The 27,479-nt window shown below is 33.5% G+C and overlaps 2 protein-coding genes across 8 annotated transcripts in view; one reads left to right on the top strand and one right to left on the bottom strand.

The window, feature by feature from the left end:
* Window positions 1-17,641, bottom strand: part of LOC106115861 (uncharacterized) — a 65,019-nt gene extending 47,378 nt beyond the window's left edge. For 4 of the 7 annotated variants that reach the window (XM_013309465.1, XM_013309463.1, XM_013309462.1 and 1 more), the window contains exon 1: window positions 16,905-17,262. In XM_013309465.1, coding sequence (XP_013164919.1) covers window positions 16,905-17,006 — 102 coding nt within the window. In that variant the 5' untranslated portion in view covers window positions 17,007-17,262. Of the gene's footprint in view, window positions 1-2,976; window positions 3,437-16,904; window positions 17,267-17,563 lie in introns of those variants that run through there. The other 3 variants (XM_013309461.1, XM_013309467.1, XM_013309466.1) reach the window with 3 other exon arrangements.
* A 2,609-nt stretch (window positions 17,642-20,250) lies between these two features.
* On the top strand, window positions 20,251-27,297 carry LOC106115934 (tetratricopeptide repeat protein 21B). The gene is made up of 11 exons (XM_013309584.1): window positions 20,251-22,274; window positions 22,602-22,887; window positions 23,338-23,531; window positions 23,657-24,049; window positions 24,327-24,431; window positions 24,528-24,699; window positions 25,178-25,343; window positions 25,763-25,966; window positions 26,252-26,350; window positions 26,439-26,557; window positions 26,843-27,297. The coding sequence occupies exons 1-11, from the start codon at window positions 20,343-20,345 to the stop codon at window positions 27,079-27,081; spliced, it is 3,909 nt and encodes a 1,302-aa protein (XP_013165038.1). The 5' UTR covers window positions 20,251-20,342; the 3' UTR covers window positions 27,082-27,297.
* The last annotated feature ends 182 nt before the right edge of the window (window positions 27,298-27,479 follow it).

The raw sequence follows: 27,479 nt of genomic DNA, 5'->3' as shown, positions 1-27,479 counted from the left end.
AAGTTAAATAAACTAGGTCTTATAATAAATCATAGACTCTCAAAGCCTTATCTTCTGGGAAAAGCAAAAGCCAATTAATGTCTTCTAAGCTAACCGTTTTGTTGGTTAGCTTAGAAGTAGTAGTTACAGGATACGATACAATCTAAGAAACGAAATTGAAAAAAAAACTATGAAATTTAAAGATACACCAAACTGGTACTCATTATAACCAGAAACAATAACACTTATCTTGCAATGTCATCTTTAACTTCTGCATTTTATTTAACCTTGTACAAAAGAGTATACATGTAATAAATAAAAAGGAAATCCATTCTCATGCATCAAGTTTAAAGGTACACGTACATTAACCCGCTCCGGACGCACAGCACGCGCGAATTAAACAAATTTGCTATGTCTTGATGCGATGTGTGCGACGACGACGATGTGTGTAATGGACGCAGCGCTATTTCAAATCATTCAAAGCAAACTAAAATCCGTTGCAGGCCGTGCGTGCGATGCGTCCGGCGCGGGCCAATGGACGTGTACCATAAGAATGGTTTATTTAATTTCATAGTTAATTCGTTTAAATTCCTTTGCCTACGGAGACTGAATATAGATTGCTTGTCTTGATCTTAGTAATTCAGATAATACAATATTATACTTTTAATTTTAAAGATCTTTGTATTCATAAACTAAAATGATTTAATTAACGGTAATTTGCTATTTCCCGGCGTTAATTTTTATAAACATTAAAGATTAAAATGATTTATTCATTTCCTTGTTTTAATTTTATTAAATTAAAATGAGGAAGCTTAATGTACTTACGTTCAAATGTACAATTTTTTACTCGCTTCATAAAATCTTAATTAATTTGATATATATTATATTATCTTAAGATTTTAATTTGTATTCTTACATAACAGAAGATTAAATTAAATGAAGGCAGACGCATCCCATGGCCTATCAAAATATTAGAAAGAGAGAGAGAGAGCTGGTCAGGTACTGGATAAGGTAATTTGATTTTGGCGATATAAATCCAATCCGGTAGACTAATTAAAGTAAGAACCCAAGCGGACCGTTCGCTCTCAGCTAAATTCTAATATCATCCATGAATAAATTCAGGTTAAACAAATTTAGCGTTCAGTGCTTAAAGGTTTTTATATTTATAACCCTTTTGGCTTTAAATCTACATGGTGTGTAATTATTTTAAATTTCTTGCATTGAAAAGGTTTAATTCTTGAATAACATTTTTCCTACAGGCGCTAATTATTTTCTCATTAATTTTTATGGTCATTGGATCTTAAAAAATTACAGTTTTGTTATAATCTTGTTCATAAGATCGTATGGTTCATAATGCTTTAATTACATAATATGCTTAATGCAACCCTTCGTGATTTTAAAAACAATTGCAGCATAACTGCATAAAAATTGCATGTGAAATGCTAATATGACCTTGAACAAAAGCAACCTTTGCAAATAGTGGTCAAGTTCAACAAAGAAGTATGTATTTTTATTACCTTGTTAGTAAAATAATATAAAATAACAAACATATACTGCCAAATAATATAAAATATGGAAAAATAACATGGCCGATGATTTAGTACTAAGTCAAAGACCACTAAGGGACTCCTTTATACTGAAATCTAAGCTAGGGGACTTTTTAAATAGCTGTTAATGTACTATGGATGTGGCCGTTAATATTGTTGATAAATTAAAAAAAAAACAAATAGTTAAATCACCTCATTCGCTGGGTTACGTTCCATAATTGGCCGCAAATACCGAAACCACTAACCAAATACTTATATAGTCTTTTTAACAACGTAAAATATTTTTATTTAATGCAAAGTCGCTAGATTTTTGCCACGATTCTATTTGAAGAATTTCATAGCTATTTAAATTAACATTATTATAATACTTACGTATTTAAATTCATCAAACGCATCGTTTGTCTTTTGGTTTTTAAATAAACTCAGTTCTCTAGCAAATGCAAATAAGACAGTCTTAACGACATCTTGCGTTGAATGATAAAAATTATTATATTTTGGAAAGGAATGAAGTAACAAATGCTAAATAACTTTCTATGCACATTAACAATTATATTCTCGCCAAAAATAGAGCGGCTTTTATTATTAACTTTTAATTTAACTGATTTATTCTCTAATGTGAATGTGAATCCGAGTTTTTTTTATATCATAAGGTGGCAAACGAGCGAGCGGCCACCTGAAATCGCTGAAATAGCGAAGTGACCGTTGCCTATAGACATACGCAATTGCAAATGCGTTGCCTACCTTTAATCGACAGAGGAGAGGATGGACAGAAAGAAAACATTTTCCCCTTTCATGCATCCTCTCATCCGGAAAGTCCACTTCCACTTCCCATCCTTTCCTTATGAGAAAAAGGGCGGGAAGGGAAAGAGGACTAAATAGGCCTCCAAGATGCACACTCATCAGACGAAACGCGGAATTGCTTCCAATTCCCGGCTGTCATCTATGTGTTCGTGTTATTTCACTGGGCGAGCCGGACCAATTCTTGCGAAGATGTTAAAGCGGGCTCTACCACTGTATGCAGTGTTCATGAAATTCTCACGTAAATCTCTTAAGTTTTATATTATTCTTAACATTTTCAACTTTTTACACTGGTGATCACTTAAATATGCAATTTGTATCAAGACGTTGTTATCGTTATGTAATATTCTGCAATATGCTTCAATCTTGCATTTAAAAAATCGATACCGAAAAATTATGGCATGCTACGAATATATGAAGACATTTCTATAGACGCATTATATGATTACAGAACTGCTTTAAAGTTTTGGTACTAAGGATTAATGTTGCATCATCGTTGTGACGTCCATTTTGTATTTACTTTCATCTTCGTTATCTGTGATAACTTTGACCGTGAATTAAGCTTCGCAGATGTTTTTTTTTTCTTTTTGTAACGTCACATGAATGTTGCAATTGTTACTACATATTTTTAATTGGTGTTTTTAGTACGTACCATCTCGCAATGCGCTTCACCGTCGTCGTCATAGAACAGGCCGCTGCAGTCATCCATCCCTGCTGGTGGTCGGCAGGCCTCACTCGTCGGCCGGGCACCGTAGCCCGCTCATCAATACGACAACGACTCGCCGGATTACCGGCATCCGAAAGTTCACAATCACTGGACCACTACTGTTTCAACCACTAAATAAAACAAATTCGAAATCTTCTGGGATAATCCGATGAGTCACGCGACTGTCGACCGACTAGCTAAACTGAGGCCGCGAGCCCTGTGTCTGCGGCGTAGGTGTCCTTAATAAGTTGAATCATAGAGATGCGACTTCACTAATATCTTGGTACGGCGAATGGTACAGCTTGAGTTTTGTAGTAATGTTGAAATAGTCAAGGGCGCTCCGACTTATGCTTCGACCGTCACAGGCGTTGTTTTTTCGTGGGGAACTGCGTAGATAGCGGCACTGAGGCGACGATGGGTCGAGGGTGGCGCGCGCACTCGGGGGTGCATTGATCGGATCTCCATTGCGCATGCTCCACCCCCGGTATTCTCAACTCCTTTGACATTTTATAAATTGTCGCTTTAGAGATAAATTTCCATTAAATTGTTGTAATTTTTAAAGTTACGTCATGCAGATAATTGGCATCCATTTATAAGTTTTGGTTGATATTCCTGTAGAACTAACTCAAAATCATAACTTTGTTTAATTCTGCTCAAGCAAAAACAAGTTTAAACGTTTACTTCTATTATAGTTTGTTTATCGCAATGGGTTCTTTTGCTTTTTATATACTTTGTTTCTTAAATTCCTCGTGCTCGTCTTGGTAATAATAAATTAACTACCACAAAAGCGTGTAGTTTTTTTTTGGAGGAAACAATCTTATTTATATACAGTATCAAGGTTTGGTTAATAAAAACGCAAAGAAAAAATATTTAGAGAATTTAATATTTTTAATTTTAAAAATGAAGATCGAACGCTTCATTTCAAATCATCAAAATGAATCTTAGTTATAGGATTTTAAATTATCATAGTTAAGTATTTGTAGATACTGAACGTCCTTTTCTATTAATGGTCCTTGAGTTGTCATTCGTTGTAGATATGAGTTTGTGTGCAAATATATGAGGCAGTTTAGATCCCACTCAGTTAAAGTCGTAGGTGTTACAATCGATCTAAACTGCGTCATCACGAGGGAGATTATCGTCTGTACATTTGTATGTAGGTATATAGGTATTTACAAGTCAGAACTTAAGTTCATGTACATAGTCACATAGTCTAATCATAAATGAATATGAAAGAATTAATACAAAAATTGATCTCTGCAAGCGTTGCAGTCATTTCACGTCGACGTTGTTCTAATTTAAAAAAAAATATAGTGTTATAAATTTCATAGACCGGTCAAGTGTAGGGCCAGGAAGCGAGAACAGGTTTGCTTTGTTAATGGTGTGTTAAAGCAGGTGCCTGTCTATGAGAGTTATAAAGCTGGAACTGTGTCAAGGCACTCGGGACAATCACCACCGCGGTGGAGTTAAAATACAATCATAATCTTTGCGACCTTAATGTCTTTGGATAAAAACGTATTTAAAATTTACACAAGTAAAAATTTAAATCTATATATGTGTATAAAAAACAATTGTTGTTCGTTAGTCTTGCTAAAATTCGAGAAAGGCTGAAACGTCTGAAAGGTCTAGCGAAGGTTCAAAAAGTGTGAAAAGTTCCAATAATTGCAGAAAACTGAAGTTTTTTTCATTCCACACCGACGAAGTCGCAGGCGATAGCTAGTATGTAAATATTATTCTCGTTTACGTATTATTTGCCTTTTAAAATATATAAATAACACCTGTATGGTAAACAAAATAATAATAAGCCGGATTTGTTAAACAAATATAATAAATTACGACAACGAGATATTTTTTGAACGGTTTTTGAAGTTAAACAATCCCTTTCGCGTAATATATTGTACCAATAACCATGTGGTCGTTGCTCTAGATTCATACTCTCCAAATTTGGCAGAAATAACAGTCATACGACTTCTGAGTTAAAATTTTTACTTCACTATTAAATAGTACGTATCAAACTTCAACAAATATTTTAGTAATATTCTTTTCTTTTTTTTTATTGATATGTTTTTAAATTTCAAAGTGTTTTCTTTAAAAATAATATAAAAACAACCAAACTTTGTAATGTAATTTTCTCTACAGAAAGAAGTTTCACATTATATATAAATAAACTAAAATTACTCAAAGCACGCACACCGCAAGTCTTTATGGGAACATCAGTCATTCTACTTTTTACATCGCATTCGTAACACGCGCAGATGTCAAACCATAATGTTGCATTACATAACTTTACGAATCATCCATGAAAGTAGACTAAGAAAATATATTTACAGCCACTTTGAAAACTTGCAAATGTTTAAAGAGACTTAGGTTACCGCGGCTACTGCAAGGAAAAACTGTGAACGTGTAAAAATCATTATTTACTTTGAGTTAAATAGCTTTGTGAAGTCAACCAACCCGCACTTGGCCAGCGTGGTTGACTATGGCCTAATCACCCTTAACTTAGGGTAGGCTCCGAGCCCCTCAGTGGGGACGTATAGTGAGCTGATGATGATGATGAAATAGCTTTGCAATTTATTATACTATCAGGGTTCCAATCCAGGTTGTAACATGACTTTTTATGTCATATTAATCATAGTTAGATGAATGTTTGTTTGAAGATATCTCCAGAACGGCTGAAAGGATCTCGATGAAATTTGGCATACATATGGATTATAATCTGGAAGAACATACGCTATTATATTTTTTTATACCGCGCAGACGGAGTCGGTTGACAACTAGTTTAAATATTAAAGTTGTAACAATTAACCTATTGTAAGGTATATAATATTGTTTTTGTTGCAGTTAATGTCAGTGCCACACTTTCGCAATGTTCATTTTATGATGACTGGGCCATACGCTCTCGTGTTCTCCAGTCACGAGTCGAACTTGGTCAATAGCAAAAAATGTACATTTACAACTTAAGAATACATCACATTTTTTATTTCTCTTACATTTTAAAATAACATAAATAACAAATACTTTTTGAGAATAATTTTAATGGGATTCGAATAATTTTTATTGATTTTATTGCGTTTAATATAGGTATTTATCAGACGAAGTTATTAACGTTCATTTTGTTTGATTTCTTATAGGTTTTTTTTTTAAAATACGATCAACCGAAAGATAATACTTCAATCAGAATTAACATGCATTCAAAACAATGGCTAACATTTATTTAAATTTATTTGTACATTTACCTCAAAGTAAAGCAAACGCTGATATCTAACTAATATTTAGGACGATATTTAGGACTATATTTAATACGATAGGAGATTTGAAGATCACATAACTTCGTACACATAGTTTCTGCAACCAAAATCTCCTAACTAAACGATATGTTTTATATAGAGATTTTGGACTCAAATCAAACCCAAGATGAATAATTCATATCCACAGTGCGTACAAGGCGTCAGGAATGCTTACAATAAACGCATCGAGCTTCCACCTCACCCGCATAAATACCATGGATGGTGTTTGTGAAATGAGGTGCTTGGTGCGGTCATTCCCCCGCCCCGGACCCCGTATGACCACATTCCTACGGGAGCTTGTACGCAAACTTGACGTTCATAACGTATGCAGACATATTAAAATAATGGGTTTTTCTTCTACTTTTATGTAATATTCATTATTTTAATCGTTCCATCGGATATAGCAAGGTTAGGTCATGGACACTTCATGAAGAACGTCATCGTATCTTTAATAAGGATAAAATTATGTATCCCAACATAATTTTACCAAATAGACACTAAACTACTGAAACTTATAATGATTTAAGCACTCTTCTTGTATCCTCTGTCTCTTTTAGGATCTGATCCTGCTACTCTCTGTTTTGTAAAAGTTATTTTTATTCTTAATTACAGACTAATCATTAAAAATGTAATCATTATCAGGTTTTACGAAGAAATATAGAACACGATATAGAAACCGCTACCAATTTTCCTGAATACATAATTTGCCTATAATTTTTTCCTGCGAATTGTGAAATCGCGATTATCAGGAACGCGAATAAGTAATTTTGACTGTATAGTGAAATTGTGATTTAAGTTAAAAATTAAATCAAGGGATTTAAGCGATATAAAGAACTGAATTTTCAAGATACGGTCACGTCCAATTGGTCTATTGAATATTTGCTTTACATATTTCATTTGTGAACTCAATATTTTACGTGGGCGTGTCGAAGAAATTTGAAGCATATTCTTCCACTAGGAAAGTGCAATTCAAACTTCTAACAATGTAACTCTTATGGTATGTTTGAGATAATTTTTTTACACCCTGTATATTCTGTAGTATATTATTAAAGTAATTATGGTGGAGATTAATCTTTAATAAATTACCGTCATCAGAGAAAAGCAATATTATTTAGAGATGCGCTACGAGAAATGTTGTAGACGATTTTCATTTATCGAGGTTGCAAGTTGCTTTCTAAGAATCCTGACGTCAAAGCAACGATTATAAAGTTTGAAATAAGCTTAACTTATTAAATTTACCCGAGAAAAAATAAATCAAGAATTGTCTTAATTTACATCCGTTATACGCATATTTTCAATGGTGTTCTCTTAATTTAGCAAGACTTATAAATACTAGTTAAAATATATTTTGCAACCTTTTATAGTCTTAAATGTATTATATAAATTACTAGCTGTCGCCCGCGACTCCGTCCGCGCGGGATTAAAAATAGATGTTGGCCGATTCACAGACCTACTCAATATGCTAACAAAATTTCATGAGAATCGGTCAAGCCGTTTCCGAGGAGTATGGGAACGAAAATTATGACACAAGAATTTTATATATAAGATTTTGTAAGGTCATTAAACCCGTCTTCTGATACCGAACATATTTATTGTCATGAAGCATTAACTTCTGCATTACTTACCAGACTGCATCAGTAACAAGAAACTCTAGGTAAAACCGGCTATGATTATAAAAGCCACCGCGACATAAGAAATGTTGACAAGAAGTGGCTTTGCCTACGCGTAGGTCGCGGACCGGTTGCGTAAGCTCTTACCACTTGCCTTGTATAATTAATTAATAACATTCCGTCGCAAGCGCATCGCCTTCACTTCATTTGTTTCATAACCAACATCTGCTTATTGTTTGTTAAGTCTTAATTATAATTAAGGTTCATTGTTCTGAGATATGAAAAAAATGTTATTGTCAAGATTTATAAGGCTTATTCCTTACTAGCTACGGCCTGCGATGTCTTCGGGAAATTAGAAAAAACTTAATAAGTAGCCTATATTTTCTTCCAGCCTAAGTTCTATACCAAAATTCAGCGAGATCCGTTCAGCCGTTCCGGAGATACCTTCAAACAAACATCCATCTAAACTTTCGCATTTAGAAGTAAGATTCTATAGATTGGTTGTCTTGGATAAACGTGTAATACGATTTTTTTTCTTATAAAAACTCAAAAGAGCTATACCATGTTATTTTGATAGTTACTGAGTTTATTCCTAAGACTTAAAAAGTAGATGATGCCTTACTATATTGATTGTTACATTTTTAACGCATTAACGGTTACCAAGTTCTTCATATCCGAACATTAATGCTAATAAGTCAATAAGTTATGTATGATAATAAATATGCAATTTATAATGCATGCTTTTGGAAATATGCTTTATTAATGTTCCAATATCGAATCTTCGCCTAAAGCGGAGTTTACCGACACTGACATTATGAACTTCGCGTCAATTTTCTATGCCTTTCCTTACTAATAGTAGTATATCAGAAATCTAGGCACGTTTGCAAATTATAAAGCGTCGAGTGGGCGCGGCGTGAGAACGTAAAACTACGTCCAAACGTATAATGCTATTCAAACTTTAAGGTGGCTCGCAATTACAAGCGAATCGCTGCGCACAACATAAGCTATCTGCAAACATAAAGGCGTAAGGAACACTTAATCGCTTTTCTTGTCTTACATGTGCTTTCATTCTTACACTACGAAAACATGTCCTCGCTGATAACCTGGAGCAGACAGACAATTGTATCAAAACGCTACGGATGACTGCTGTCTGGACTTAGTGTTACAAATATATCTAACTAATAAGAACAACTGTAAAACATTGTGAAAGGAGAGAATACAGTCCCACCCGAGATGTACTCTTTGGAAAAGTATAAAAAACGTTGAGCAGCTGTTAAGGTTGAATCTTTTAATACATTTGTACTGTAATCTGAGGGATAGTGGTGAAAGGGGCGAGAGAGTTCTCTACAAATGTGTAATGTGACCTGTACCTACGGATGTATCTTTGTGGTCACTTAAACTACATTTAAGATAATTTTTATTTCCTTTAGTAATGGAATTGAACAATAAAAATATTTCAGATGACCTTTGCGATGAAAGTGAACTTTATATAAACAAGTTTGAATAAACTTTCGTGTGTTTTTAAACTTCCAAAGTAATGAATGAATGAAATAAAACATTGAGAAAAATGAAAATTGATTTAGCATAGTTAAAGATAGTCCAAAAATTATTAGTAAGTATTAGTAGTAATTTCAGACTTTATTAGAAACAAACAGATCGTTTTATATGTTAATATTAATATAGATATTAAATATTTTCATATTAACATTCTTGACTCGAATTTAAGTTCATTCAAGCATACGGAACTCTCAAACTGGTTTAATAATCACTAGTTGAATTTCTAATCGTGTTAGAAAGATAGTAAAATATCCTCGTAGTTATAAATACATGTAGACTGCTGCAATTCTAGGAAGAAGTATATAAAATGCGGAATGTAGGGTAACGCTGACACCTTTGACTATTGATAAATGGACTAGGCTTAATCTGTCGTTGTCCTAAATAAGTCACTTTTTGCGGGGCGTTGAGGAATATTACGCAGACTTCTCGTAAAATTGAATCCTTCTTATGAATATAAGTTGACTCAAAAATTGGTAAAAATAAGCACAAAAGCAAGTATGTTTAGAATGTATTGTTCATTTATTTGACAGGGTGGAATGCGCATTTGACAGGTCCTGTCAATTAAAAGTCAAAGCTGTCTCGACCGCACCTGCGACATAATCCCCTTCATGCATAACTTGGAAGCTTTCTCTATGGAAGATGATCTGAGTTCGATCTAATCATAGATAAACATGATATCTTTTACAGACATTTCTTTTGTATTTTATTAACAAAAAGCGCACTGTTGCGTGATACATAATATTACTTGATGCTTTACTTTCGCGAATAAAGAAAGCGGAAGGAATATCTTTTTCTATACATTATCTACGTTCTATAGTCTAAACTTTTAAACATGTTATTTTAAAAAAAAATGTATTTTATTTAAGCACTATACCATAAAAATATAAATTCACTTTCATTCCTAAAATTTGTATTTCATACTTATTTATAAGGTTCAACTATTTCTACGTATAAAACCAACATAAATATAAAAGTGTAAATTATACACAAATGGTGTTTAAGAACGCTAAACGGGTAAACAATAGGTGTACGAGTGAAAAATAAAGGGGCACAAAACAGATAATGACGTACATGAACGCACAAAACAATCAACGTGTTAAATCAGGAAACTACAATGAAAACTTTTTTATTCTCAAACAATGCCGTTTAACAATGAAATACCTGCATTATAGAGAAAGCTCCGTATTTGTTCGCTGCATTGATACACTTGTAAAATTGCAAACACATATTAAACGAGTATAGATGAACTGTTTCTCAAAGCAAGTGTTCCAACAATACCGTATTAGTGGACTGAAACATTTATTTTATTGTCTAGCGGTATGAACACGGTACATTTGAAAACAGTACATCGTCACAATATCGTTGTAAAATTTTCTAAAAGCTATACAAAAGTTTAACTACAAAGTCTCTTTTTTCGTAATAGCGATAAATTGTAACAAATCGGAATTCTTATGTGAAATTTTAGAGCGTTTATAATATTGTAAATTGGAGTGTGAAAAAGTTTAATGTATATTTTATGTGAAATAGGGACATTGACTTTGTAATTTGGTTGACTCTATTGACTCTTTGGTCTACTTCATCATCAGCTATACGTCCCCACCGAGGTGCTCGGAGCCTACCCTAAGTAAGGGGCGACTAAGCCATAGTCAACCACGCTGGCCAAGTGCGGGTTGGTGGACTTCACACATATCTTTGAATTTCTTTTCAGATATGTGCAGGTTGCATCACGATGTTTTCCATCACCGTAAGAACGTGGGATAAATATACATATGTAAATCGGAATTCGAACCCAGGATCTGCAGATTGCAAGTCAAGTCCCCTGAGCCACCGACACTTGGTCTACTTACGAGCATAAATCAAATTTTATAATTAAGTCAATGTACCAAAGACCAAAATAAGATAATGAGTTTATCTTATTTTGGTCTTTGGTACGCTTTTAACCATGTTCGATTAAAACGTTCTTAAAACTTGAAGTATACTCTGATAAGGTAAATGACAACCGATCTGTAAGATTTCCTTCGTAGCGAATTGCTAAAGTTTCCTGTCATTATTGGTAAGCTGTTATCTACACAGGAAACGCCTGAAACTCCAAGACTATTATTTTAGACTAATTTCCTTTCCTGTTTAAAGAAAATAAATTATACATGAGTTAGCTTTTTAGTTGCATAAAATCTAATTTTATATTAAACACTTCAAGATGTTGGCCACATTAACAGATTTAATTTACTTTTCAAACCTACAAATATTTATTGACCTTTGACTGTCAGAGCTTACTACTGTAATATTACAGTCTTACAATATTATATTAACACTTGTAGTGTGTTAATTTTAACGTTTCAATGTTAAATGCTTTGTCATGGCCATTTGTCGCAACTCGCAATGAATGAAAACGTATGCTTAAATGTTGTGAGTCATGTTTTATCAGATGGTAATATGACTAAAATTTACAATATTAACCGTTGATTTCTGAGACCAAAAGTTGTGTATAAAACATATCGTCATCCCCGTCATTGTCATTGATAAAACAGAGATAACAATATGTTTTAAACGAAGACTATTGTCTTAGAAACCCATGGTTAGTACAGATGGAAAATATTAGTGTCTAAAATTGAGTTGATAAATTGAAGTCGTAACATAACGTTGGGTATCCATTCTAGAAACAATTTTATACTGCATATTGTTATCTCTGTTTTTTTCATTTAAGAACGAAAGGGATGACGATACCCTTTTGTAAAGTCGTTTATAGTGGGAACTTAAGTTAAGTAAGTTAATGTCGTTGAACTTTTTTTATTCCCATCACACTTCGATGTTACATTGTAATACTTACATCTACTGTTTTCCAGTTTGTGGTGTCAATGTTGCAAATCGTGGCAAATAAGACATCAGGGACAACGTGCCCGGCAAATTATCGTGACTCCAGCCGCGTCACGAGGCAAGACGGTCGTGTCCGCTCGGCTCTCTAAGCTCGCAACTAAATTATTAACCTATATTAATCGCAACAAATATATTAAGTCGTGAATTTGTTGAACTACTAAGATTAAGAAAGCGATTATATTGTGCCCTAGTCTAAGAGCTATCCATGCCGTTGATAATACTGAGGGGGGGCCCACAATTCTTCAAAATTCTGCATACCACAACAACCAAATAATTGACACTTGAAGCGAAACAAAATGTATTAAACATTATTATAATTAACTTCGTAAACACACGTGAGACAGTTCACAATGTCATATAATTTAAACGTCTCCTCTTACACCTTCCGAGAAAGTAAGCGAGTAACAATATCCAGTACACGCGTTTTGAACAAAGAAAAGAATAAAACATCGCATCGAGAAGGTGAATCAATTCACTACAAAAGCGAAAGTCCCGCAACTTCTCATGAGCTGAATGTTTAAGAATATTTCACACGGTACCCTTTATATGAAAAAGCGCAATGAGATAAACTAAGTTATTCGACATTCCACATACCAGACTCTGTGAAAATATGTCGAATATTTCGTTATTCTTTCCACATTGTAACTTCATAATAAATATACTACAAAACGTCGTTGTTGCAGCACTGGATTAAAATCGACGTTGTCATTAAGCAGCGTATTTCGAATTTACTTTTGCTAAAAAAATATGCTAATTGAACTTAAATAAAGATATTTTTTTGACAATTTGGTTAGGAATTTTTATAATTGGTCAAAAGTAGTTGGTCTGAAATTGGTATCGATTGTTCCGTGTGGGCATTCGAGTCTGCGCAGACATTTAGCAAAGTTTAAGTACAAGCAAAGTATTTGCAGACATCTACACACATTGAAGCCCAGACGCGTGGCGGTAACAAAACAATACAAATACGAAACCTAAACAAAACACTACTACAATCGAATAGTAAATTCGAACCCTTTGTGAGACCAGTATATTTAAAGTCGTAGTTTTTATTGCACAATACAAAAATCAAAGACAGTAAAAATTTAAAAAGTAACAGTGGTTCAAATTTCGTAAAATCCTCATTAATGTTTCTAACATTTCATACTAATTAAATACAATGTAATCTCAATATTAATTTGATTAAAAACAAAAACAAATCTTGCCGCTCCGTGCACCGATGATCGCGAGAAGGAAATTACGATTCCGCAACTTTTTGCATTATTTTATTTCAAGTTTATTATTTTCTTGTATTACGTCAGAAAGAATATGTTATTCAGAAATATATATTGTATCACATTGATGAAATAACACTATTAAACATAGGTTATTTAAGTAAAATAAGCTTACTTAACTTTAAGTAAGTAACAAGTAGCTTCAAGTGGTCATCGCTGGGCGATCATCAGTTGATTTTCCCATAAACGGACCGTTTGAAATCGCCGCAAAATACTTCCGACTGCTTGATGTATTCCATGTATATTGGTCCTTACTTATGGTTAATAGCAATAAATCGGAAATCCGGCAGTTTTTATTTGCCGCGTTCATGATTACCATAATCTCGGTAGCACTTCTAATTTCTAATTGCATTTTGTACGTAGTTACATTCACACAGAAATATACAAAACACTTTCGCTCACACGTATTTTTAATTTGTGGGGTAAAATATTAGGTATTTTATTAAAAGCGAAATATTTTTTGAAATATGCCTATTGTGACTGAAGTCACTAATTCTCACGATAGTACACTTTCTTCCGTCAATAGGCAGTAAAAGACAACTTATTTTCACCATTTAAACATTAAAATATAATACCATTAGATGTCGCTCGCGACTTCGCCGAAATAAGAAAATACTTAATTAAGTGTCTATGTTCCAGACTATATTCTACATATATGCTAACCCATTCGAATTTATAATATTAGTAAGAGTAAGGTAAGATTTAACATTTTTAGCAATGAGGTCAGGTTACTTATGAAGAAAGAAGCATAATTCAACATTGATTATTAATAGTTATTAATGATTTCAGGTTTTCACGTAACATACAGCCTTTACATAATTCGAAAGTCGTAAACAACCTTAATTCACGTATGTTGAAATCAATCCAATGAAACGGTCCCTTAACTGCACAACTTTCGATGTACTGTGAGAAGGGACCGTATTTATTATATAATATTGTTAAAAGTCAATGTAATAAAACTACATAATACTAATTACTTATAAATGCAGAACAGGATTTAATCAAGTTTCCGACTTCCTAATTATCCCGTTTGATTACGATGCGGACGAGAAATTAATAATTATTTTACGATCACATCAACACTTTAAATTAAAACACTAAAATAACATAACTACTGTCACCCGCGACTCCGACTGCGGACAATTAAAAATATAAGTAGCCTATGTGTTCTTCCAGACTATATTCTACATCCATTCCAAAGTCCATCGAAATATAGCCGTTCTTGACATACATACCTACTAACAAACATCCATCAATCCATCTAAACTTTGGCTCTTATAATATGAGTAAGAACTACGATAATCAAAAACAATGAATTTGATACGAAGTTATTTAATCACTAATGCTTTTATGTGTGTTATTTATTCTAACTATAAAAGGAGTTCAAATTAATAGGTACCAACATGTACTTCCATATTAAAACTTTAGCTATATTTGTATTTAATATTAGGTTATAAAAGTCATTGCAAAGTGATAATTTCTTGATAAGCAATGATAAGCATATATATCAACGTATAGAAACTCACCAGACACTATTAATTAACAACGAGATACTATTAGGGTGGGCAGCGAGTTGGAAAGTCTCTGTGAATCTCGAGCGATGGTGAAAACTTAATTATGGTGTAACGCCATAGTCTGGCGTCCGAGACTGTTGTAATTACACATCATCATATATAACCTTCAAGTTTTTAAAGTTAGTCTACATCTAATCTAATTCTCGATTTCGTATTTAAATTCCCTTCCCATCATTGGAGATGGTGGGACAGAGATGACTAGACTTTTGTTACCGACACCAATATCATCGAAGGTAAAACAGAAATACTCTTTGAGCTTGTCTTCTGTGAGATCGTAGTATTTATTACACCGATTTCATTGTATTTATTTTTTTAGTTTTTTTTAAGATACAATAGAAGGCAAACGGCCTTATTCTGCGAAGGTATTTAAAACTCAATTTAATTGTATATCACCCTATTGTAAATGGCCAAGAATAGTTACTCTGTATCAAAAGCAACGATCAATTGAAAACTACGAATGCTTTCTTCATTCAACACGAATCGATCGATTTGAAGAAATCGATTTACTTAGTAAATCGAATCGATTGTGAACAATCTTTCATTTAGTAATATTAAAGTAAAAATTAAAAAAGGTAATTCAAAAACATATCATTACAGTATTTCAAGTTTATAGTATAATATGTCAAAATATGTCATAAGTTTTCTTTTAACTGTAAATAAAATAGTCAAGAAAAAGCATCTACGCCCGTGACCCAAATAGGAGAAGAGAAAACAAAAAACAATGCTACAAATTCGTTTCTATTTCGATGACTGTATTATTAAAAATACAAAGATCTAAAGATAAAATGTAGCAAATAAATGTAAAAAAGAAAACATTGCAAAATGACGTCGTAAAACGCAGTGTGAACGTGCCTTATATTGACGCCTGTTAGACTTTGAAGGTAAATCTATGTTTTGTCGCTTTTTAACCTTGGCATTTAAAGAATAGATAATTTACTGTCCACTACGTAGTTGGATGCAATCGTATTTATGACTTAAGTCCAAAAACATTTAAAATATTCATTATGCGTTTCAATTATTCAATTGCTCATACTTATATGGATGATTAAAATTACGTGCCAATAGGAAGTTAACTCGTGGAAAAACAGCTTGATATTTATCAATTGTTTTTAAGTACATAAACAAATACATAAGATTACTCATTGATTAGACATAAATTAAAATTACCATTAGATGTTTCACGATAGCTTTATCTAATCCAAGTAAATGAAAAGTAATCAAAAGAGTTAACATTGTTTTTAGATTATTTTATTACATTGATTGTGCTAGTTTATAATCTGTGGGTACGTGTACATCAAATGTCATTTATAACCTGCCGGCTGCCGGTACTACAATCGGGAACAGGATGCTGTTTTGTCTCCGAGCTCAAAGCTTCAATTACCCTCTTCCGTCCCTACTTTTCTCTCGATAGTAATACCACATATTCTGAGCTGTATACTACTCTTTTTTATTATCAGACGCATCCGCTACGAGGATAAAAGATTTGATTATAAAATTCAGATATTAGTACCCTATTTATTATGTTGGTAATTAAAAAAAAGCGCAATGTACAATACATGTAGTACGCCAATCTTTAGGATTTGCATAATTTAATTTACTACATGTGCATTATAATCATGAATTCTTTACTCATTTCATGTTTTCATATAAATTTCAAACCGTTAAAGTTTGACTTAAGACTTCGGACATAGATTAATTACTTACTTTTCTGGCATATCCGCTTACGCTGCTGGCCAAGCTTTCGGCGTCATAGTGTCGGGAGAACGCGTAAGCGCCCGGATGATCCCGGGACACACATTGCCCCATAAGCCCGCCCCCCACTTACACCAAACAACAAACAATATCACATATGTTTCCTCCACTTAACACTTGTAAACACACACTGCAAACGTTTTATAAAATTCAAATTTCGAATGGTATCAACGTAATAGCGTCACCGTTCGAAATTTAAATTTAAATTGCCGCCTACACTCGCTCCAACTTGAATTACAAAAAGTATAAAAGTGATGGAATCCTAAGTGAATAGAATGTTACGCAATGTTTTTTTTCTATTATTTTCCTTTTTTGTTTCATGGCATTTCACTTTAATGGACATGTAAGGAAAGTGACGTTTAAAAAAAGTTGACATAAATTAATAACAATTTTTTTTATTAACATTTTATTGATGGTTAAGATTTTATATTGTTTTCTACGTACCTTTAAATTATATTATTTACTTTTTCCAATTTTAATTAGTAGATAAATTTATTTATTTTGTTTACAACCAAACAACATTTTTCATTTTCACGTAATGTGCCAATGAATATAAAATTGAGATTAAGTAAAAAATATTAAAAACACTTTTATTCGTAATTAATACTAACATTAACAAAACATTATGTTTATGTTAATTTCATTGTAATGTCAAAATCACTAATCAAACACAGATAAAAAGGCGCGAAGCGCGCGCTGCGCCTAAAATGCGACTGGCATGCGCGGGCGCCTGCGCGCGTCCACTCGACCAGCTGTTTACTGATACTTAGGGCTGCCACTTCTTTACCCGGAGTATATTTTATTCTCGATGCGTTCCTTCCCGGGACCTTTACAGACGCACTTCATCCTTTTCCCCCCCAGAAGGCAGGTTATATTTTGAAGATTTTCGCCATACTACAAACTTGATTTGCAAAGAGCATATACGGGCTAACCAGTCACAAAATGTCGTTTTCATTTCGTTGTCCGTTATTGATCGTGGCTGGACATCGTTATTTCTAAAGTCTACAGAAGAGTCAAGGGTTGATAGGTCACTGGTTGTCGTTTATTTCGGCCACCTGTATTCTTGCCTATATTTATTGCAATTTGTCAGCCCTACTGATACCCCTTGCCCCAGACCATGTTGACGTCAGCTCGCAAAGTCGTTGGGATTCATACCTGGGGTGAGACCTTGGTAGTACAGACAGGACGCGAAAGGCTAACGTTATACTAATTTTAAGTTACATTTCCTTAAAATAACTACATAGAAGCTTTTGTAATGAAAGTAAATAATAAAGAAAATTAAGAAATTAAAAAAAAAACTATATCGTTAATCTGTACATACGTAGTCGCATTTATTATTCTCATCACATTGTAACAGTTACATTTTCAAGTATTATCTTACTCTTAAAATTATAAATATTCATTAAGTGTTACTACAACATTCATTGGTCTTAATTACATATCAGAGATTTAGTTTTAGGATATCATTTTGTAACATATAATTGTAACAAAGTGCTTGTCGATTTCAAATTTGTGTTTCGGCTATTTCTAGTATTTTCTGTTAGTGATTTGGAGACGCGTTAGTTAACGCAAGTAACAGTGTCTAAGTCAGTACTCTAAGTGCTAATTTATTATAGTTACCAACAATTAAATAAATAAAAATATAAAAAGGATGAAGTCATCGTCAGAATCTTAAAATATTCAGACCGGTTATACAATGTGCCATTATGACGCATAGTCCATGGCTCGTTCCGTTATTTATTTTAATCTTTTAAAATAAAATGAATTTGAAAGTCCTTTATTAAAATTTTAGCAACATGACCGTAAAGATTGTATCTAGATAATTTTATATTATTAAACTAAGCTGTAAATGATACGATAAACTGTTTGTTTATATTGTTCCAAAGCCGTCTAGGTTAGATATAGATAGATTATTCAATCGATTAATCGCGCTCTTCAAACCGTAGCAGTCAAGGTCAGCGACCGTTGCCAATGAGTCACTTCAAAAGTGTCTTTTTAATTTCTTAGCATTTATACAAAGTGAAATTAAGTTTTATATACAGATCAAATTAATATTTACATTTTTAACACCTGTATTTAAGTTTAGTAGCTAACTTCTCGATTTCATATATTAGGTACGCGCTCGATGTATATTATAAAATGCTATTGTATACCTGTCACGTCTTTCAAAGATCCATATCCATATGTGGAAACCTTAACGCAAATAGCGGATATCGTACTGATGGCTAATTCTTATGATAAATAAATCTATAAGTACAAAATAGAATAATTTTAAAATCTTATCAGATACCGGCACATATCATATTCTCAACCAAAATCCACCATGGGCCTCTAAGTTCAGGGCATACATTCTGAATACAAGAACATGAAGCACTTGGACAATAGTTATACGAAGGAAAAGTTCACTTATGATTTCAAACGTTGGTAGCTAGAAGTGTATTTATTATTGAAATATAAATAACATTAAAATGTTATAATAAACGGAAGTAACTTTTATATAATTTATTGATAAGCTAGATCCTGTTCTGTTTCTGTTTCTTGTTTATGAAGCTAGATCCAAAGCCTTTGACATAAATCGTGACAGTTTAAAAATTTAATTGACAACCAATGTCTGACTGACTGACTGACAATGACATTGACATTATATGGATTTGAATACAAATTATAATTTGTAAATTCGCAGTTGATCGTAGTAATAAAACAGGTTAACAATTTTTCCCCATTACACCTTACAAAGGCCCAATTGGAATGTTAACCCGTCTCAGATCATTTTCCACAGAAGCCTTAAAGGTTGTCAATAATGTTGCTAAGCAACAGTTTGTAGTGTCATTACAGGGCGGTATGTAATTGATCTCTTATTTTGTTGAAAATTCGTGCTTTATTAGTACAATTTTTTCTATATTAATAATTTTTACATTGCAATCTTCTTATTGTATCTTTTCAACAGCAGAAGCCACACTAGATTATGATAAAAGTGGCAAACATATAACTTTCATCCATACGAACGTACCGAAAGAATTTCAAGGAAAGGGAGTTGGAAAATTATTAGGAGAGGTCAGTTATGAAATCTCATGTCTCAATTGTAGTTCCTTATTTGCTGTATTCCTTATTTTCAATTCATGTTTAATAATTTGTTACATATTTAATTTATAAACGATAATATAGAGTGAACATAATATATAAATTTACTGTAAGGATATTATTGTAGCTTCGAAAATCAAACCAATAATTTTCATGTTCCAGTATGCATTTGATTATGCTTTGGAGAATAAATTGGATGTGACATGTAAATGTCATTTTCTTGCTAAATATTATAATGACAATATAAATAAATACAAAGATTTGAAAGTTATTATGGATTTAGAATAATTAGCAGTCTGCTATACAACTATGGATCTTATTTGGTACCGTTGCAATATCCACTATTATTTAAGGGAAAAATACTATGGAAAAGTTAGAAAAATCAGTAAAAAAGCATTGTCACAGTATAATGATTCGGTAGAATTTATATTTTACAATGCAGTGACATATGTACTTGAAGGCCAAGCTCAAAAAGGAATAAGTGAACTCACACCAATACAATCTGACAAAAATTTACAACTGGCCACTATTATAGCAATAATTTATGGTTACAATCAATCTAAAACAACTGACAGTGATGATCTTTACAATTTAGAATCTAAGTTAAAAGAAGAAAGAAAACAAGGTACAGCCGTTTCACTTTATTATGCAGGACTATTCTTATCTTTTGCCGAGAAGTATGAAAAAGCTTCAGATTACATTAACAAATCTCTAAGAAAAGATCCTAACAATTCTGATACAATAATTTTAAAAGCTTTGAATGATATTTACATGAACATTGGTAAACTACCAACTTCCATATTAGATGGGTTTGAATTGGCTCTTACTAAAAGTGACAAAAATATTGAGACTTTACTTGGACTAGCAAAATTTAAATATTTTGCTAAAGATTATGATGCATCAAATTTAACACTAGACAGACTTATAGTCAGTAGTCCCGGCCAAGTTGTTCCATTAATAGAGAAATTAAAAAATGAATTTGCAATGCAAAAGTGGGAAGCAATCTATGATACAATGGAGAGGATATTTAATCAGGAACCTGATAATATTGATGCTTTTAAAATAAGAACTTTTATAGAATTATGTAAAAATTCTGATTATATAGAAGCTGTTGATCAATTAAATAGATTATTTACTATATTAGAAATTGAGGAACCCCACAATGGCTATCAATTTTACAATACAGCACAGATATTTTCCAGAATTTGTGGTCGATCAAGTGCGGTACTTTCTCAAGTTTATAGATTTGCACAATATGCATCAGAAATGTACAGTGACAATGTCAATTATTTAAGCGAAGTTGGCTATCAATGTATACTTCAAGGCAAATATAAAGATTCACAAAACTTTTTTAAAGCTGCAAGCAAAATAGATAGCAACTCTATAACCGCATTGTGTGGTTTAACTCTTTGTCAAATGTTTGAGAATGGTCCGATTGACCAAATTGCCCAACAAGTGGAATTATTATTTGAAATGCAAGGGAATGAGAAATTTCCAATTCTATATTTACTATCAGCTCAATTAAATAAGAAAAGTTCTAATGCAGTGGCATTTCTTAATGAAGCTTTGACTACACAGATATTAATAGCTGATCGTTATCCTTTAAGTTTGGTTTATATTAAAAAATTAGATCCAGATTTTTTGCTTGAAGTGTACAAAGAGTATAAAAAACATTTACCTAAGAAGCCATTTGTGATTATAAGTTACCTATTGTATACACAAGAAGGAAACAATGCTTTAGTGAACAATTGTTTTAAGATATTAGAAACTATTACTAGGGCATGTCCCAGTTTGATTGTGGGTTTATTTGAATTGGCTAAATTGAAGTTTTTATTTGGTTACGCACAAGATGCTCAGAAGTTAGCACAACGGATTGTTGAGTTGGACAATACTCATCCCGGTAGCCAAGTATTATTGTCTCAGGTCTACATCCAACAACAGATGTATACTAAAGCGGCCCAGTGTCTAGAAATGTGCTTGAGTTATAATTTTAAAGTGCGAGACAGTGCAATGTACCATTTTTTAAATGGTATAATATTAAAGAATGTCAACCAACTCCAAGATGCTTTATCAAGTTACAATACCAGTCTTCAAATACTAACGAGTAAGAATTCTGTAACAAATTTGAATCGTTCCTTTGAATGGGATTTAAATATAATTGATAAATCGTCACTTTATTTGCAAATTATTGAAACTCAAATGGAATTAAAACAGTTTGGTGAAGCAGGAAAGATTATGCAGGTATGTTGTTATTGATTTTATGTTGAATGTTTTATTTTTCTTCCTATTGGTTTCCGAGACCAATCTTATATATATAAAAAAAGTCGTGTTAGTTACTAAACTACTACTAACTCAAAAACGGCTTTACCTATATGCTTGAAAATTGGTGAGGATGTAGCTTAGAGCCAGGGGATGACATATTTAACTTGCAAATTAGTGGTCTATTTTCCTATATAACTTTCATCAATTATTTTTTGTCTTATTAAATTTTTGTTATCTTATTATGAGATTGTTTTGAATGTTTATAATTTACTTTCTTTTGTTGCATATTATAATTTTCTAATATAGGAAGCAATACAAGAAATCTCGTACACTTCAGAAGAAGGTCGTTTACTTATCGCTCGTGCGGAACTTGCCCTTAAAAAAGGCGATGCTGATAACGCTATTGATATACTGAACGAAGTAAAACCTGGACAGCCGTATTATTTCCAAGCTCATAGCAAAATGGCTCATATTTATTTGAAAGATAAAAAGGATAGAGCTAAATTTACTTCTTGTTTCAAAGAGATTGTTAGCAATCATCCAATGGCGGATGCACATACAATGATGGGAGATGCATACATGTCTATACAAGGTTAGTATTGAGATTTTAGATCATCCTGTCCTTATTTCGTACGTAAGGTCGTTAAGAAAAAAGACAACTATGTCAGATTTTACATACTCCATCCATCTCTACATGCATTTTGTAATAATAATTGACAAAAAATACTTTAACTCCCACACTCAGACTCGCTAATTGAGCGCTAAGGGAGTTCCTTACTGAAAGTTTTCGTACAAAATCTACAGTAATGGTCACCACTTAAAGGCTATGAGTGTGGAAGTTAATCACAACTTTGTACTAATATTATATATGTGAATGTTTGGATGTATGTATGGATGATTCGATATTTGTTAAAAGGTATCCAGAACGGCTGCATACATTTTGCAGAAATTTGGAATAGATATAGTCTGGAAGAACTTATTGGCTACTAATTAAGTTTCTTTCAATCACAAAGTTGGTTTAATTATTGTATGTTATTTTTAGAACCTGTACAAGCAGCAGATTCTTATGAAATGGCTTTAAAAGGAAATCCTAAGGATATGCAACTAGTTAAAAAGCTAGGCACAGCTCTGGTCAAGATGCATGATTATGATAAAGCCATACAACATTACGAAAACGCCATAAATATTTTAAATGAAGACGAAATTAAATTTGAATATTTGGAACTTTTGGTCAAGGTATATGGCAAACACATTTTTTAAAATCAAAATATGAAAAAAACTATTCATGTCAATATTGGAGACAGTTCTCTCTGGGACCCCTAATATTATACTTAACAAATGTAAATAATTTTGTTTCGCAGTTAAAACAATATGACAAAGTAGATTCAGCAATAACTAATGAACTAAATCAAGTGTACAATAAAGACAAAGATATGGCAACACTAAAGAGGCGCATACGTCTGCTTCTTATACAAGCCAAATGTAGGGAATTAAAGAATCCAGTTAGTGGCAACACTAATCTGATACTCGCTGAAGCAAAGGATTTGCAAATGGCAATTGTAAATAGGGTAGAAATAGATTCTAGAGGTGACATACAAGAAGAAAGGCAACGGTTGACAGATGTACTCTGTATGTTGGCGAAAGCAAAGTCTTTGAAGGAGCCAGGAGTGGCTGCTAATTTGTATTCAGAAGCATTGATACATTCACCAAGAGATCCAAATACATTACTAGCATTGGCTAAACTTTATGCTCACGTAAGTCATTAATATTTGAACATATCAAATCTTACTAATATAATATTATAAATGCGAATGTTTCGATGGATAGATGGATGGATGGATGGATGTTTGTTGAAGGGTATCTCCAGAACGGCTAAATGTATCTTGATAAAATTTGCACAGATGTAGAACATAGCTTGGAAGAACACATTGGTTACCAATTAAGTTTTATTTCTAAGTTTCGCGCGGATAAACTCGCGTGCGAAGGCTAGTACATGATAAACTTTTTGAAGTCTGTAATATTTAATTACAGATGAACAATCCGGAGAAATGCGAACAGACTTGTACCCTTCTACTCAATACAGACCCGAATAACGAATCGGCTGCAGTCATGATGGCGGATTTAGCATTCCGTAAGGTAAGAACGACTCTCTTCACCGTGTTTTAATTTGCCGCCAACGCCATCTAGTGATGAATTTTTCCACTGATTATGTTTTTGTTATGTCTGCTTTAGGTTGACTTTGAGACGGCGCAGAGGCACCTGAATCAGATCCTGTCGGTACGGCCGTGCAGCTGGGCGGCGCTGGCGCAGCTCATCGAGGTGCAGTGGCGGCGCGGCAAGCTGGCAGAGGCCGAACAGGCGCTCGATAACGCTAAGAATTCTATGCAAAATCCTGATGATCCAGGTTTTTATAATACTTTTACATAATTAAGCACAAAAAGATTCCAAATAAGTCTGCTGCTTCATTCTTAGTACATGTATATAGTCCCAATACAAAAAAGGGACAGACGGACGGACGGACAACATAGTGATCCTATAAGGGTTCCGTTTTTTTCCTATGAGGTACGGAACCCTGAGAATCAGTAAATCTAAAGAATAAAAGTCAAATTACCATCATTAAGTCATTGCTTATATGTCCTATATGTACATATATTTAAAAATCTCACATAAACTTCTCTCCTTAAATACAGAGTTTCCCCGATCCCATCAAAATAAAGCCACCAATAAATGGTTATAAAACCTTAGCAATAAAGTATTAAAGTAGTGTTGTTTGCCGTGTTACGTGTGACGTGACGTGACGGACCGTGACGTGTAACGTGTCGTGACGTGTGACTTGTCGTTTTGTGTGACGTGTCGTGACGTACGACGTGTGTCGTGCGCAGGGTACAAGTACTGCAGCGGGGTGTGGGCGGTGTGCGGCGGACAGACGAGCCTGGCGCTACGTCAGCTGCACGCAGCGCGCCGCTCGCCGTGGGGCCGCAGCGCCGCGCGCCGCATGGCCTTGCTCTGTCTCTCGCAGCACGCGCCTGACTCCCTCGCTGAACATTCGTAAGTCTATGCTTCTTTATGTTTTTTTTATTCGAGTTTTTCTAGTATAGTGCCTTAATAGCAAATTCCAACGTTCCTTTATTGATTATGTCCATTATTCTTCATACTTCATCCGATCACACACTATATTAAGTTGTCAGAAGTACGTCAAATTCCATAAATTATAGTCATTAAGATATTTGATTTTTTTAGAGTTTCGTACCTCGAAAAAAAACGAAATTCTTATAGGTTCAGTTTATTGTCCGACCGTCTGTCTGTCTATCTAGATCCTTTTTTATATATCGAAATTGTGAAATAAGCGACATTGTAAAATAAGGGTAACTTATGTGTAGAGCATGTACTGTTTTACGGATAATTTGTAGAATTCCAGTCTCATATACACTGGAATAAGGGTTCATATTTGTGGGTTGCTTACACAGGGAGACAAGAATATTAGCTCTTAAAACAGCTGAGAAGCTTCTGTCAGAGGTAGATCCTATGGAGAGGAGGTCGCTGCAAGCGTTACTTCAGCTCGCCAACAAGCAGAAGACGCAAGCAGAGAAAGTGCTGCAAGATCTACTTCCATTAGCTACAGAAGACGCGTACCAGGACGACCCATACCTAATACTGGCTATTGCTAACGCGTATGTTAAATATTATGATATTCGTTTGCTATGAGATCCAGGGGGGTTAGACAAAGTGCTTTCGCTACGAATCGATTCCATAACGAACTTTAAAAATGTATGAAACTGAGGCGCGACAATCGCGTGACATATCGAAAGTTATTGTCAGTTCTATACATTTTTGAAGTTCGCTATGGAATCGCTTCGAAGCGAAAGCACTTTGTCCAACGCCCCTAATCTTCGTATGGAACAAAATTGGCTCTATTGTGTAAATCCTAAAATATCATAATGAAAAATCTATTACAGTTATAATATACTAAAACAACCAACTCGGGCTAAAAATATTTTGAAGCGAACCATATCTTCTATACCTTGGACTCCGGAGAACGCTGACGGATTGGAAAGGTAATTTAATGATGAATTAGACTTCGTGATATAAAATTGAATATGTCAAATATACAACTATTGTTTTTTTTTTTAATTTGTTTGTTAGATGTTGGCTAGAAGTTGCAGATGGACAGATCAACTCTGGCAAATTGGACGCAGCTAAAGAATTGCTCACTAAAGTATTGAATCACAACAATTCGTGCGCTGCCGCCTACCAATATTTAGGTAAAACAGATATGATTACCCACTAATAGTCTTACGGACAACTTTAGTACGCATTTAGTACTAAAGATCTACACTAAGTATGTAATTAATTGCACATTAAACTATTCTGTATGTAGCCATAAGGAGCCTTGTTTTCATTTGTATAGGAAATTGTCTGAATACTAAATTTTTCATAATAAAGCTACACTGAAGAACACGTTTAGTGACCAACTAGTCACTAAATGATTAACATAATCAGAGTTAATTAACTCTGAGTATGTTAAAAATTTAAGTGATTTCTTTTAGGTCATCTAGCAGAAAAAGAGCAGAACTACAAAAGCGCGGCACATAACTACGAGAACGCGTGGTCTCACACGGGCCGAGCTGATCTCGCGCTGGGGTACAAACTGGCGCACGCGCATCTCAAACTGCGCCGATACCCTGAGTGCATCGTCGTCTGCAGGCACATACTGAAGGTCCATCCTGACTACCCCAAGATAAAGAAAGAAATCATGGATAAAGCGAAGGCTAATCTACGCACCTAGACTTCAGGTAAATGCAATATATTTTAACCGAATTCAAAAAGTTTGTTTTTGTTATTTTTGTTACTTCGTAACTCCGCTCCTGGTTGTCGGATTTTCATAATTCTTTTTTATACGAAAGGTATTGCGTGTCTCTTGGTCTTGTTTTTTCAAAAATTCAAATGTATCCAGTAGTTTTTGAGTTATTCTTAAAAATGTAACTTTCATGATTGTGACATTAAGTTTATCTTTTATTAATTTAATACAATTTAAATATTTTAATTTTTAAGATCTATATATGTATATTATGTGAACAATCGCTAATAAAGTTCAAGAGATATTTTTAATTCTAACTTTCCCTTGAAATCTGCAAGTCTTGATTATTGCAAATGTCGCGTTTTTACTCATGTCATTATTAAATT

The sequence above is a fragment of the Papilio xuthus genome, unplaced genomic scaffold (genome assembly GCF_000836235.2).
Source record: "Papilio xuthus unplaced genomic scaffold, Pxut_1.1 DF827777.1, whole genome shotgun sequence".
Lineage (NCBI taxonomy): Eukaryota > Metazoa > Arthropoda > Insecta > Lepidoptera > Papilionidae > Papilio > Papilio xuthus.
The sequence above is the reverse complement of the archived record's forward strand: the minus strand, read 5'-3'. Positions and strand labels throughout refer to the sequence as shown.